At 35.1% G+C, this 15,199-nt stretch overlaps 1 protein-coding gene and 1 long non-coding RNA gene across 3 annotated transcripts; both read left to right on the forward strand.

Annotated features, from left to right (window-relative positions):
- The first annotated feature begins 341 nt into the window (after positions 1-341).
- On the forward strand, positions 342-8,999 carry LOC141668850 (uncharacterized). Its single transcript, XR_012553239.1, has 2 exons — positions 342-510; positions 8,694-8,999. It is a non-coding gene; the product is annotated as an uncharacterized LOC141668850 (long non-coding RNA).
- Positions 9,000-9,875: 876 nt separating this feature from the next.
- LOC141668060 (ubiquitin-conjugating enzyme E2-17 kDa-like) lies at positions 9,876-13,786 on the forward strand. Of its 2 annotated transcripts, none has more exons than XM_074474748.1 (5): positions 9,876-9,962; positions 10,061-10,166; positions 12,073-12,200; positions 12,903-13,007; positions 13,438-13,786. In XM_074474748.1, the coding sequence occupies exons 2-5, from the start codon at positions 10,097-10,099 to the stop codon at positions 13,579-13,581; spliced, it is 447 nt and encodes a 148-aa protein (XP_074330849.1). In that variant the 5' UTR covers positions 9,876-9,962; positions 10,061-10,096; the 3' UTR covers positions 13,582-13,786. The 2 variants fall into 2 exon arrangements, with proteins under 2 accessions (XP_074330849.1, XP_074330850.1); XM_074474749.1 differs by lacking the exon at positions 9,876-9,962 and adding an exon at positions 10,383-11,174.
- Positions 13,787-15,199: the final 1,413 nt, after the last annotated feature.

Consider the following 15,199-nt stretch of genomic DNA (forward strand, 5'->3'; position numbering starts at 1 on the left):
AATCTTAAATTAGAAAATATTTAAAAATTTATATTTTAAAATCAAAACTTTAGAAAAAAGTGAAAAATTGAAAATAAGTTAAAAAAAAGTACGTCACGGCCAACTTTCAACTTACCACCTTATAAGTTGTAAATTCAGCTTATAAGTTGGGTTATAAGTTGGGTCGACAAATACTCGTCGATAAACTATTACGGGCTTATAAGGCATAAATGACTTATAAGTATATTGCCGAACAGACCCTATATTAAAATTTTTGGCAAAGGCTTATCTCAATTTTAAATAAGCCCAACCAGCGAGTTACAGCAGGCCCAGTCATTAAAATACTGAATACAAAATTTGTACGTACCTAACTTTAAAAATTACAGCAGTAAATATCGATACTATTAAAATTGTGGCAAACAAAAAGTAAGGATGATATACCGGAAATGGAGTTTGTTAACCGGAACGATGGCTTTTACCGGTGGAGCCGCCGTCTCTATCATTGTCGCCGATCTCCTTTTCTTTCGATCTGTACGTGTTTTTAATCATTTAATTTTAAGCAAATAGTCCCTCGTCCCAATTTATCTGTGTTATTTGATTTTTGATAGTCAAATTGACTTAATTTTAACCGTAAATAAAAACTCATTTTTTCATTATTTTGAAAAATTAAAATATACATATAAAAGATTAAACATACTTTCGAATGATATAAATTTTATAAGTATTTTCGATATGATATTATGTGAAATTTTTTGTCAACGCTATATCAATTTGACTCTGTAAAAAATCAGACCGGGACGGAGGGAGTATGAGTTTGTTATATAATTGTTTGATTTTTTTATGTCTAGGTATTTGAATTTACACAATTGATACAGTTTGCATGTTTTTAATGCATATAGTTGTTAGTTATGTTGGAGTTAAACAATTTCATTAAATTCAAAAAATAAAAAATATATAATTAAAACAATTTCATTTGGTTGATAGGTTTTTTACAATTTGAAATTCATTAGGACAATTTCATTCAGTTGATTGGTTTTTACAATTTAATTGTCCCCTATGTGCTAGGTATATTTTTCGGATTTGATGTGCAGTGTAATTGTTCGTGATAGAGGATGAATTGTTATATTGATGCCGAAATTTATAAAGTTTATGAGGAATGTTGCGTATTTATATTTATTGATATGCCAGAGTTAAGAGTCAAGTAGTTAATGATACGTAGACTTCTGGTTAATGATAACTAAGCTGGAGGAATGTCGTAATGGATAATGATAACTAAACTCGAGGAATGTCGTAATGGATAAGAAATGATATACAATAAACTCGGCCCTTGCTTTGACTTTCTGTTTCTAAAACTCTTTTTTAAGAGGTTTGATTCTAAGTTGCCACAGAAGATGTTCTGCTTCTGTGATGTGTTTTGTATTTGAGTTCAGCGGATCAAAATAAGAAATATTGTAATGGATGGACAGGAAAGAGAGTTCAATTGTGGATTGGTTCCCTGATTATGAATCATAGAACTGGTTTTTCTTAATGTGATTGGCTTCGTAACTATGAGGTTTATCTGCCTGATCATGTTCGGATACAAGATTTTGCAGCCCAAGAGCTCTATATGCCTTTATTTTCTAGTCAGTTACTAAGCTTTTTATTTGTCTTTCTGCTCCTACCTTATATTATAATCCTATAACAACTCGGTAGGAGGTGGTCAAGACGTGTCCAAGCATTGGACTCGATATTAAAAGAACCCATGTTTTAGGCCTAAATTGAAGCATTCATTGTCTGATTGTCGAGTGAACAGCAGGAGTATTCAAGGTGATTTAAATAACAATCTTAACCAGTAAATTTTGGCCTTTTCGTATCATTTTTGTTTTTAGTGTTCTTGGTGCCTCATTGTTTACTGGGGTTGAACAACAATTCTCAACCTAGTTATTAGAAATTTACCTGACCTTTTAATTTAGCAATGTAACGTATGTTGTGAATACATTATACATTCACATAATTGACCCTCATTTTGAAACAGTGTTATTAAACGCGATATGTGCACTGAAGCGCAAAGGCCTCCTAGAGCATAAGCGCAACGCGATAAGCGCGCTTTTTTAAAAAGAGCGCAACAGTTTAAAAAAATGCATTAAAATAAATTTAACATGTTATAGGCCAACTAAATGGTCATAAATCATGTTAGTGATCACCAGATTCAAATTTAAGGCACAAATATGAATTCATAGCAGCAAAATATAGATAGAGAATCAACTACAAGCCCTGAATGGTTCTGGTCTTCTCAGGAGTTGACAACTTGACATAACTGAAAATCATCTCCAGGCTCTTTTTGAAGATTTTCGAAATCTTCATCTGGACTATTCTAACATCGTTCTCGTTCAATTGCCTGCCTTGTATATTTCGAGTGTTTATATATCTGTTTGTATGTATGTATGTTTCGTATCGTTTGTGTATCTGTTGACTAACTTAGGTTTTAGGGCTTTGTTATGACTTGTTTCCTTAAAAATTACCTGGGCAACATTCCAGCCAACCGCACAGTCAACAAAAAATGAAAAAGCGCGGTTTTTCTGTGCTTCTTGCACATCGCTTAAGCGCTCAAAGCGCACAGATGTTAGAATTCAAACTCTTCCATAATTTGAAATAAATAACATACAGCTGGGTTATAGATGTAGTAATATGAAGGAAAGAAAATAAGAGCAGCAACCAGAAGTTAATTCCTAAAAATATGGTGGGCACTAGATTACCAATACATGCAAGGTGGCGTGTGTAATAAATTATGGTGATAGTATTCAAGGTTGACACTACACCAGGCACCAGCTATATATCCAGCAACAGAGAAGCATATATTATGGTAGGCAACCTGCATGCATGGTCAAGAATTCATACAAGAGATGTGATGAAGTCTCCCTTGAAATGCGTAGCATATAACAGTTGTTCAAGATTAGAAGGCTGGGTTGTCAAGATAAGGTCTGAAGGCTGGCAATAATTATAGATACGTAAAATATGGTAGGCTGCATGTTAAGTTAGTCAGTATTGTAGGCTGGTAAAAGTCTATGTAGTAATAAATAGTAGTGATGTAAGCCCTGATGTAATGCATGCATATATGAAGCCTATAAATAGGCTGGTCCTCTCTGAATGTAATAGTATACACAGAAGTGAGTTTGTAAAGCAACAGAGAGAAAGAAATAAGGCTGTAGCCTTGTGTCAAGCTGTAACTTTGTGGTTGTGAGATTTAAAATAAACTTGGTGTTTGTTTCAATATCAAAGATATACAGTGTGTGTTTGAGTCATATCAATTTGATCTATATTAAGCCCAAGCCCATATACGCTTCCAACAAGTGGTATCCGAGCCAGCGTTCCGTTCAAGAAAATGGCGAATATGGTGCAACCAAATATTCCAAAATTGACGTCCACAAATTACGGGAATTGGAGTATCCAAATGAAGGTGTTACTCGGTTCCTACGACAATTGGGATATTGTCGAAAAAGGGTTTAACGAGCCCGCAGATGCAACCGCTGAAGCAGCACTTCCAAATGCCGAGAAGATGGCGTTAAAGGAGTCCCGTAAAAAGGACAAAAAGGCGTTGTACACAATTTTTCAAGGTGTTGATGAATCTACCTTTGAAAAAATTTCAGAAGCAAAAACAGCAAAAGATGCGTGGGAGATTTTGCAGAAATCATTCCAAGGCGTGGAGAAAGTAAAAAAGGTGCGGCTCCAAGTTCTACGCGGGGAGTTCGAAAATATAAAAATGAAGACCTCAGAAAATATTGGTGAATATGTTACGCGTTTGAAAATGATGACAAATGAGATGAAGAGAAACGGAGAAAGTCTCGATGATGTTCGGGTCATGGAAAAATTACTCCGCTCATTGACAAGAAAATTTGACTATGTCGTTACTTCTATCGAGGAGTCAAAAGATTTGTCCATAATTTCTATTGATGAGCTAGTTGGTTCACTTCAAGCCCATGAGCAGCGGATGAACCAGTATGATGATACAAGCCATTTAGAAAAGGCATTGCAAAGTAAGGTGTCCATTGGTGAAAGTTCAAGCAGTAGCAGTTCTGGTCGTGGAAGAGGTGGCTTTAGAGGTGGCTACCGTGGTGGAAGAGGACGTGGAAGACAGTCCTTCAACAGAAGCCAGAACACTGAAGGTTATCGTCCATCTGGACGTGGTCAGAATTTTAGAGGTCGAGGACGAGGAGGATTTCAACGAGGTGACAAGTCTCAATTTCAGTGCTATAATTGCAATAAATTTGGCCATTTCAGTTATGAATGTAGATCACCGAAAGTGGAAGAAAGAAGTCATTTTGCAGCAGCAAAAGAAGATAAAGATGTTGGCACTGCTATGTTCCTCACTTATAAAGGAGACGAGGAGAGCAAGAAAAATGTTTGGTATCTTGACTCTGGTGCGAGCAACCACATGACAGGCCACAAGGATTTATTTACGGAGATAGACGAGACCATCCGCGGAGAAGTTACGTTTGGTGATTCATCGAAGATTCCAGTCAAAGGCAAAGGTACAATTACGATTGTATTGAAGACTGGTGAGAAAAAGTTTATTAATGATGTTTACCATATACCTGCTTTGAAAAGTAACATCATCAGTCTTGGCCAACTTGTGGAGAAAGGATATTATATACAGATGCAGGATAATTCTCTCGTCATCAGGAATCAGGATCGAGAATTAATTGCAGATGTGGAGATGTCAAAGAATCGTTTGTTTACACTTGATATGCAGACGAAGGCGCAGAAGTGTTTAAAGTCGGTCATTAAAAATGACTCGTGGTTGTGGCATTTAAGATTCGGTCATCTTGGATTTTCTGGCTTGAAATTATTGTCAAAAACAAAGATGGTGGACGGTTTGCCAGAAATAAATGAACCAGAAAATTTGTGTGAAGCATGTGTTAAGGGGAAGCAACACAGACAAAGTTTTCCCGTTGGAAAATCATGGAGAGCCAGGAGGCCACTGGAGATTGTTCATACAGATATTGCTGGTCCATTTGATATTCCGTCACTTGGAGGTAACAGGTATTACCTAACATTTATTGATGATTTTAGCAGAAAAAGTTGGGTGTATATCCTGAAAGAAAAGTCAGAAGCTCTTGATAAATTCAAGGAGTTCAAAGCGTTGGCGGAGAAACAAAGTGGTCATTATTTGAAGACACTTCGATCAGACAGAGGAGGAGAGTATACCTCAAATCTCTTTAGAAGTTTCTGTCGAGCACATGGAATTAATCATCAGCTAACAACGGCATACACTCCTCAACAAAATGGTGTTGCAGAAAGAAAGAATCGCACTATTCTTGACATGGCAAGGAGCATGGTCAAAGCAAAGCATATGCCGAGAACTTTCTGGGCTGAAGCCGTTCTATGTGCAGTTTATTTGTTGAATCGTTGTCCAACTAAAAGTGTCAGAAACAAAACTCCAAATGAAGCATGGAGTGGTAGCAAACCATCTGTTGGACATCTCAGAATTTTTGGGTGCATTGCATATGCACATGTTCCAGATCAGAAAAGGAAGAAGCTGGATGATAAAGGCGAGAAGTGCATCTTTACCGGATATGACAAAAGAAGCAAGGCGTACAGACTCTACAATCCCCTCACGAAGAAATTAATCATTTCTCGAGATGTTGAGTTTGACGAATCAGATTACTGGAGATGGAGCGAGGAAGAAAGAAAAGTTGCTGGTTTGTTTTTTCAGGATGAAGATGATGACGGTGATGACACCAATGTTCAAGATGATGGAAATAATGATCCAACTCCTTCACAAAGTCCAAACCAACAAACTCCTGCCTCGACACCATCGAGTTCAGGAAGCAGCAATAGCAACAGTTCAGGGGGAGCACCAAGAAAAATGCGGAGTCTAAATGATATCTATGATGCAACAAGTCCGGTACAAACTACCTTTGATTATTCATTGTTTTGCTTAATGGCTGAGTGTGATCCCGTTACATTTGAAGAAGCTTCTGAAGAAAGCAAATGGAATAAAGCAATGGATGAAGAAATTGGTGCAATCAAGAAGAATGATACTTGGGAGCTCACAACTCTTCCAGAAGAACACAAAGCAATTGGTGTCAAATGGGTCTACAAGACAAAGACCAACCAAGACGGTGAAGTGGAAAAGCACAAGGCAAGGTTGGTGGCTAAAGGCTACAAGCAGAGATATGGGATTGACTATGATGAGGTATTTGCTCCGGTTGCAAGAGTTGATACCATAAGACTTCTTACAGCAATCGCAGCTCAGAATCAGTGGAAGATATATCAGATGGATGTGAAGTCAGCATTCTTGAATGGTTATCTTGAAGAAGAAGTCTATATCGAGCAACCACCGGGATATGTTCAGAAAGGCAAGGAAGATAAAGTCTACCGACTAAAGAAAGCACTGTATGGTTTGAAGCAAGCTCCGCGAGCATGGAACACAAGGGTTGATGAATATTTCCAGAAAAAATGGTTTTGTGAAGAGTCCCTACGAGCATGCACTTTACACGAAAACAAATTCAGGGGGAGATATTATGATCGTGTGCTTATACGTGGATGACATGATTTTTACTGGAAACAACCTTGGTATGTTTGATGATTTTAAGAAAGTTATGACTAACGAATTTGAGATGACAGATATTGGTCAAATGTCTTACTTTCTTGGAGTCGAAGTCAAGCAAAGCAAAGATGGGATCTTTATGTCGCAGAAAAAGTATGCTGAGCAGATTTTAAAGAAATTCAGAATGGAGGAATGCAAGCCGGTGAGCACACCAGCAGAAGCAAGCATAAAGCTCAGAATTGATTCAACAAGGAAGTCGGTAAATCCGACGTTGTTCAAAAGTCTGGTTGGAAGTCTGAGGTACCTAACTTTTACTCGTCCAGATATCATGTATGGGGTTGGACTAGTTAGTAGGTACATGGAGAAGCCGAAACAAGATCACTTCATGGCAGCCAAAAGAATTTTGAGGTACATAAAAGGAACACTCGATCATGGTCTATTTTATACACACTCTCAGGATTCAAAATTAGTTGGTTACTCAGATAGTGATTATGGTGGTGATTTGGATGACGGGAAAAGCACTTCTGGATATGCTTTTCATATCGGTTCGGCGATATTTTCGTGGTCATCAAAGAAGCAGCAAACAGTTGCTCTCTCAACATGTGAGGCGGAATACATCGCAGCAGCAGCATGCGCGTGTCAAGCTATGTGGCTAGGCTACATATTGGGAGAGTTAAAACTTGGCAAGGAAGATCCGGTTACTATTTACGTGGATAATAAATCTGCTATTTCTCTAGCGAAAAATCCAGTGTCACACAGTCGAAGCAAGCACATCAATATTAAATATCATTTTATTCGAGAACAGGTGAACGACAAAATTGTGGAATTGGTGCACTGCAGGACTGAAGAAAATTTAGCGGATATATTTACGAAGCCATTGAAGCCGGAAGTATTTCACAAAATGAAGATGAAGCTCGGAATGCAAAGTCGAGTTTGAGGGGGAGTGTTAGAATTCAAACTCTTCCATAATTTGAAATAAATAACATACAGCTGGGTTATAGATGTAGTAATATGAAGGAAAGAAAATAAGAGCAGCAACCAGAAGTTAATTCCTAAAAATATGGTGGGCACTAGATTACCAATACATGCAAGGTGGCGTGTGTAATAAATTATGGTGATAGTATTCAAGGTTGACACTACACCAGGCACCAGCTATATATCCAGCAACAGAGAAGCATATATTATGGTAGGCAACCTGCATGCATGGTCAAGAATTCATACAAGAGATGTGATGAAGTCTCCCTTGAAATGCGTAGCATATAACAGTTGTTCAAGATTAGAAGGCTGGGTTGTCAAGATAAGGTCTGAAGGCTGGCAATAATTATAGATACGTAAAATATGGTAGGCTGCATGTTAAGTTAGTCAGTATTGTAGGCTGGTAAAAGTCTATGTAGTAATAAATAGTAGTGATGTAAGCCCTGATGTAATGCATGCATATATGAAGCCTATAAATAGGCTGGTCCTCTCTGAATGTAATAGTATACACAGAAGTGAGTTTGTAAAGCAACAGAGAGAAAGAAATAAGGCCGTAGCCTTGTGTCAAGCTGTAGCTTTGTGGTTGTGAGATTTAAAATAAATTTGGTGTTTGTTTCAATATCAAAGATATACAGTGTGTGTTTGAGTCATATCAATTTGATCTATATTAAGCCCAAGCCCATATACGCTTCCAACAACAGAAACGCGCGCTTGAGTGAAGTTGCATCGCATAACCAAAGCGAAACGCTTTAGCCTCGCATCGCATCTCGCATATGCGAGAGCGCATATGCTCGCATATGCGAGAGCGCATATGCTCGCATATGCGCGCTTTTAATAACACTGTTTTGAAATATTTGTTAAAAGAGTTGAAGATCTCTGTGGTGAGTGTAGCTTAATTGGTTACCAATATTCTTGGGTCCCCATTTTAGTTTGATCGTTTAATTGGTAAATTAAGTAATTTCTTTTAAGTACACTCATGACTCGCCGCATATAGTCCTCAAGATTTCTCATCAAAAAATTTATACCATAAAGTTCTGACTGGGTCTCCTACCAGTCCCAGGCAAATGTTATTTTAGATTTTTGTGAAGACTTAATGTTCTCCCCCTGCTATACTGCGTCTTACAAGTTATAACTCAAGTGCCTGTAGTGTAATCTTACAAGGTCGAATGAAGTTTCATACTTGTATCATAATACTGCATTTTTTCTGCAGGGTGTTTACGCTAAAACGGAGCCCAAGAAAAGAGAGAATGTCGCTTCAACTCGGTAGAGAGTTTGGACCGGAGAGGAATGTGCATACTGACCTGAGCTAGCTAAGAAAATTAAGAATATGACTCTCCGATCTCCGTTTTAGTCTTTCAAGTTTGCTAGTACAAATGCAATAGAATTGTTTAGAAAATCGAGCTTGTGCGAGAATAAAATTTGACTTGATCAGATTAATTTTTTCATGAGCATATGCAGTTACTTGTACACTTATGACTCCTCAGACAATAGGAAACAAATTTGATATTCACTATTATTTCTGTGATTCGGATCTTATATCTGGTTATTACCAACTCATTTTGCTGTTTAACAAAGGTGATCTCCTTGTATTTTGTAGTGGAATAATTAGGCACGGTGAAACCAATAAAAAAGACGTAAATCCTCGAAAGGATGGCTGGGCCTAAAAATAATCTCAGGAGACATGTCTGAGGTTAAAAAAAACAGACATGTCTGAGTTTAAAAAAAACAACCTTATAATATGGGTATTTTTATAAATGCAAGAGTTGTGTTTACATTTTCTTAAATATTTTAAAATTATTTTCTGATATCACTTGCCTTCATAAATTCACATGTCAATTAGCATTAAAAAAATCTTATACACGTCAAGAAAATTTCAAAGTAAATATTCAAAAGACGAATTTGTAAAAAAAAACGAAATGTGATAAATAATTAAGTTCGATATTGATCTTCCAATCTTAGGGAAAAATAAAATTCAGAGAAATTATCAAAAATACTAACTTTTTTTAATTTTCTTGCTATTATCCTATTTTCTAATATTTTTTTTTACAAAAATACAGAATTAACCAAAATCAGGCACACATACAACTATTTGAATTTGAATCGAGTTTTTCTCTGTTACAGTTGAAATTGTGCGAGGTTGCATGAAATTGAAGAATCTCGTCTAAAATTGCATCTACTTGAATCGAGTTGCAGAAAACCGTATTCTTATAATATAATTTTAAAAATTATTATTATTTCCAATAAAAGTTATTTTTACAAACTTTTTTAAAAATCACAGTATTTTTGCAAAAATATTTTTGACCTTGATATTTTTCAAAAAACCCGTAAATTAAAAGTAAATATTTTTTAATATATTAGTATCCCAGAAAACTTATTAATAATAGGAAAAAAACAAAATCCTAGATTCCCAAATTTATTCAGAAAAAATCAGCGTCTCTCTCCCTCGCTCTCTCTCTCAGTCTCTCTCCCTCTCTCTCAGGTCTCTCCCAAACCCTCCCTTCGCCTACAGTTTCACTCTTTTGGTTATTTAACTTACTCATTTTTTATTAATCTTTTAATCTGTTGTTATTATTACAGTTTCGCTCTCGCTGATTTCAACAATTGATACTATTAATGGCTTCTAAACGTATTTTAAAGGAGCTTAAGGATCTCCAAAGGGATCCACCTGTCTCTTGTAGCGCTGGTATAGACAATCTATTCTCATACATGTCTCTGTGTGTGTGTGTATGTATCTAGAGAATCTGTTTGTTTTTTTGCTTTCTTTCAGCTTTGCGTTGTTCACGCTTCTCGATTTTTCGACATTTATATAATTGTCTGATCATATATACTGTATAGTGAATTTGCGTGGAAGAACTGAAATTTCGATAATGAAAAGTAATAGAGTGATTTATTTGCGTAGGTTTGGTTACTCGGTTTCCTGGACTGTTGAACAGTAGTCATATTTTCGAGTTTAGTGAGAAAAGCATTAGACTTGCAAAATATTAAAATTAGTGAAAGCTGGATATCTAACTAATTACTACTCCCTATGTTTTTTTACATGACGTTTGATTTTTGTGCACACACTTCTAAGTGCTTTGACCGCATAGTTAGAATAATAATTGTTAATTTTTTCTTTTTTTGAATAAAAATATATAACTAAAACTTTAATTTACAAAAAGAAAATTTTAAAAAATATTATTTTATCTATGCGGTCAAAGGACTTAAAATTGTGTGCAAGAAAGTCAACGACATATAAAAAAACAGAGGGAGTAGTAATTAAAAATAGATAATGCTGAGGAGTGATAATGCTGAGGAGTGAGAGAAACTTCGTGAAGTTTGAGGCAGACCTAAAGAGCGGTTCTCACGAGTTGAGTTTACACTGTCGATGACTACGATTAATATACCTCTAATGCAATTAGAGTAATTACGTTTTATGCATACTTGAGGAATACTTGGTATTTCCGCGCAAAGTTAACTCGCTATCTCAGGAGCACGGGTGCAAAAGAAATTTTTTAGGAGAGAAATGAAAGGCTCAATTTGAAACATACAGAAATCTTGAGATGCAGATTGGCAGTGTTGAGTTTTCCTCGGATGTACCTCAGGGCACTACAGTCTACACCCGTTATTTGGAGAAACAATCATTACTTGCTGGATTTAATTCTTGAGTCTTGAAAGAGTTTCATGTAATGGCCCAAAGACCGTGATTTATAAGGTTATTCCGGACTAAAAAGTTGTGCATTGTTTTCCAGATTTCTTATCCTCGCCTTCTTACTCAGTTACTAATATCAAATTGTTAGTCAGACTTGAGAAAGTTATGCTAATATCATATGTTATTGGATCTCCTGTTGTCTGAAGAATGATAACATTAAATTAAATAAGTGTTGTCATCGCCTTTTGATATAATTAGTACAGTAGAATACATTATTGCAAGGTTCGTTCGAGTATGTTCATTTTTTTATGGTGGAGTTTAGCCTTGTATGCCTTAATTTGGTTTTTTGGTTCCTTTCCAGTTCCCTAATTATGAGATTTTTGGTTGCTGTTAATATGTATTTTCGTACTTTTTCAGCTTCACTGCCTGCTTCCCTTCATTTATCCATGTTACTTTATCCAAGTAATGAGAAATGAAGAGAAAAGGGAAAAAGAGATGCACTCCGGTTTTTGCCTCTCTTCCATTTATAAGTTTCTTCTGTTTGCCTTTTAAGTTCAGCATCTTCTCTTTAAAGTTTTATGATTCAAAGACATTTTTAAAACAGATCATTAGTGTATAAGGATATATCAGTTCGTTTGATTACCTTGCAAGTTTGGCTTTCTGTTCTCTGTTTCCTATATCTGTACGAAACCAATTGCTCTACTTGGGCACTCATTTATGTGCAATTTAGTTTCACTATTTTTAGACTATTTTTTCCATGCCTCTACCAGATTACCACCCTCTCCCCTCAATCTCCCGAATTTTAATATTTATGTTGGCAAATCAAGTTCTATAAATTTGTTTCGGAATTTTTCATATATATTATCTTATCTATTGTTGGGTAAAGTGATTAAGTACTGGGTGAATGCATCAATTTTCCGGGGAACAATGATGGCGTTCCATTGTTTTTTTGTACAAACAGGCCCCGCCGCTGAAGACATGTTTCATTGGCAAGCCACGATAATGGGACCTCCAGACAGTCCATATGCAGGAGGAGTTTTTCTAATCAATATTCATTTTCCACCAGATTATCCATTCAAGCCTCCAAAGGTATCTTTTGTTATAAAAATTGTTTTTAAGCTTCTAATGCTGCTTAGGGATGTCACTAGCTCTCAATGTTATTGCTCCCAAATCAAGGTATATATGCTCTTAAATATGAATGTTGTATGGCTTTAAGATTTGTTTCCTGACATAAGAGGGATATATATTTCCACTTGTTGCTGGTTCAGGATGGCATAATGATATATTAATGGTATGAACTTATGGTTACCTATCAAAACTTAAAATTTACTTTAACATTTTTTTTTGAGGTCATAGAAGTAGAAATAAATTCACAATATACATTGAGTCTTAAAATTGAGTAGAAACTTTTGTTCAGCAAAGTGAGTTACATTTTAGTTAACTATAATAAAATGGAATCCACACTGGGTTAATTATTTAACTTTTATTCGGCAAAGAACTTACATTTTAGTATTAACGATAATAATATGGAATCCACACTGGGTTAATTATTTATCTTTGTAGCCGGTTTTGAGGTTAATTATGTTGTTCAGTTTGGTGTTTGTGTTTTGCAAGTGGGATTATTTGGTCAAGAAAAGTGCACTAACTATTTACTAGAAACTGTATAACTTGTTGGCTTGTACTGGTCTTGTAAGATTAACTTTATTTTTGTGTTACCATGTAACTCGAAATGGGTTGATGATTGACATTATCCTAATATTTTTGCAATTAACCTGCAATGGCATTTCATAGGTTGCGTTCCGGACTAAAGTATTCCATCCAAATATCAACAACAATGGCAGTATTTGTCTTGACATTTTGAAGGAGCAGTGGAGTCCTGCACTAACCATATCCAAGGTGATTGTTTTTTAGTGTTACAATGTTGCTAGCCAATAACCATCTCTAAATATATGCCTTGGTTTTATTCCTCCTATAGTGTAAACAAGGTTTATTGTCAGCATGAAATATGCACATTTTATTATCCGGTTGCATTAAAAAAGTTTAGTAGGGTTTGGGAATGGCGCAGGTCAAGGAATTAAAAAAAAGGAATATGTATCAAAAGACGATAATTATTGAAAAAGAAAACGTCACTTGTGATGTTTGATAATGACTAATGACACCAAGGACGATAAATTTTCAGCTTTGTTAAATGGGTATTTGTGCTGATTAAACCATTTAAAATGAATTCATCAATTACGTGCCTCTTGAAACAGTGTCTAAGAACATGTTTTGCTTTCAAAAGCCTTCGTATCAATTATAAATTAATTGATCTCCATCTCATCATCAGGTGTTACTTTCCATTTGTTCACTTTTGACGGATCCCAACCCTGATGACCCTTTGGTGCCAGAAATTGCTAATATGTACAAGAACGACCGCACCAAGTACGAGGCTACTGCAAGGAGCTGGACCCAGAAGTATGCCATGGGGTAAGCTGATGCGTCCTAGACTCCTAGGGCGTTTCCTTGTGATTCAGTCCTATCTTTCTTTGTAAAAATTAGTCTGCATGTTTTTTCCCACTGTGGGACAGAACTCCTGCTTGATAGTTAATACTGGAATAGATCTACTAAGAGGTATACAAAATTTAAGATTTTGATTGTTTTTATTAAGTCAGGAGAGATCAGATTTTTACGAATTACGATCATGCACTTGTTGCGCATATGGCTAATGCACATAAGCTTCAAACTAATATAAGGGGTGTTTTGTTGATGGTATTTCGACCACTTTACAAGTCAAAATCTTAGTCTCATATGTTACCCCGATTTGAAATTTACTAAAGTTTTTCTTTAGAAAAAGAATTTGTTGCTGGTTTTTTGTTTCTTTTTGACAAACTCTGTAAAATAAAATTTCAAGATCCCGATAAAAAATTCTAAAAAATTTATGAGCACGTTTATTCGAACTTTTAACCTCAAAGAACCTAAAAACAACTTCTTCGACTCGTTGGTGGTACAGACGAAGAAAAAAAGGAACCTCCTAATTATTCAAGATCTACTACAGAGTCTCCGAGAGAGGAAGAAAATAAATACATCTTATATGCAAACCGAAAGACATATATCAAAGTGATTACTTAACCAACTGGTACCCGATATCTGTTACGAATTTTTTGATACACGACTCTCAGTTAAATTAAGCTATAATTTTGATATTTAACCCAACGGGAAAATGATATAAATAAACAAAAAAACTAGAAGTTCAAAAAATTAATGATGAACATAACCCAAAGGTGAGAAATACAAGTAGTCGATAGTCCAAAAAATTAGTTTAAATTTACTACGTTTGACCTTAAGAGAAATTTAAAACAACTTTTAAAAGATTATGAATACCATTATGTTATGCCAAATAGTTCTTATCTCATGTGATTCCAATTCTCGTTCCCGCTTTCCCTAATTTTCATGCATTATTTCCATTATCATCAATTATTCAAAAGTCTCTATAATTTTTTAAACATGTTTTAGGGATATTGCGAGATAAATATTGATTTCGGTACAATATATCTGCTCTTTGTCGTATCAAGACTTGACTCGATTTTCGTTTGTACTAGTAATATTTGTTCCCCCTGCAACCCTTGATTCCATGTTGATAATTCCATCAAGAGAACACTAATAATGCATTGATTCGATAATTTCGAAGTAAAGCTAAAATAGTATTAAAATAGAACACTGCAATTTAAATATCCTTCATAAAACAGAGTTGGAATAAAAACATGCATAGTGTGATAATTTAGTACATACATATTGTGAAACATTATTTTAAATATTCTTATTTTAATTTATATAATATGTATCATTTTATAAGGTTTGTAAGTGTTTCTGTATAAATAGTAGTTTACTATTTATGTATTTCAAAAAAATAGTTTACTATTTTATTCATAATATTTTTTTGAAAAGCTACTATTTTATGCATTAATTGATACTAGCTTAAAACCCGTGCGATGCACGGATCGCACATATTTTTTTTAATATTATATATTTATTAAAAAATATATATTGAATTCAATTCTTAATTTTGTTCATTTAAAACTTTAAATGATATGATTTCTTGATAATTATAT

The sequence above is a fragment of the Apium graveolens genome, chromosome 6, assembly GCF_009905375.1.
Source record: "Apium graveolens cultivar Ventura chromosome 6, ASM990537v1, whole genome shotgun sequence".
Classification (NCBI taxonomy): domain Eukaryota; kingdom Viridiplantae; phylum Streptophyta; class Magnoliopsida; order Apiales; family Apiaceae; genus Apium; species Apium graveolens.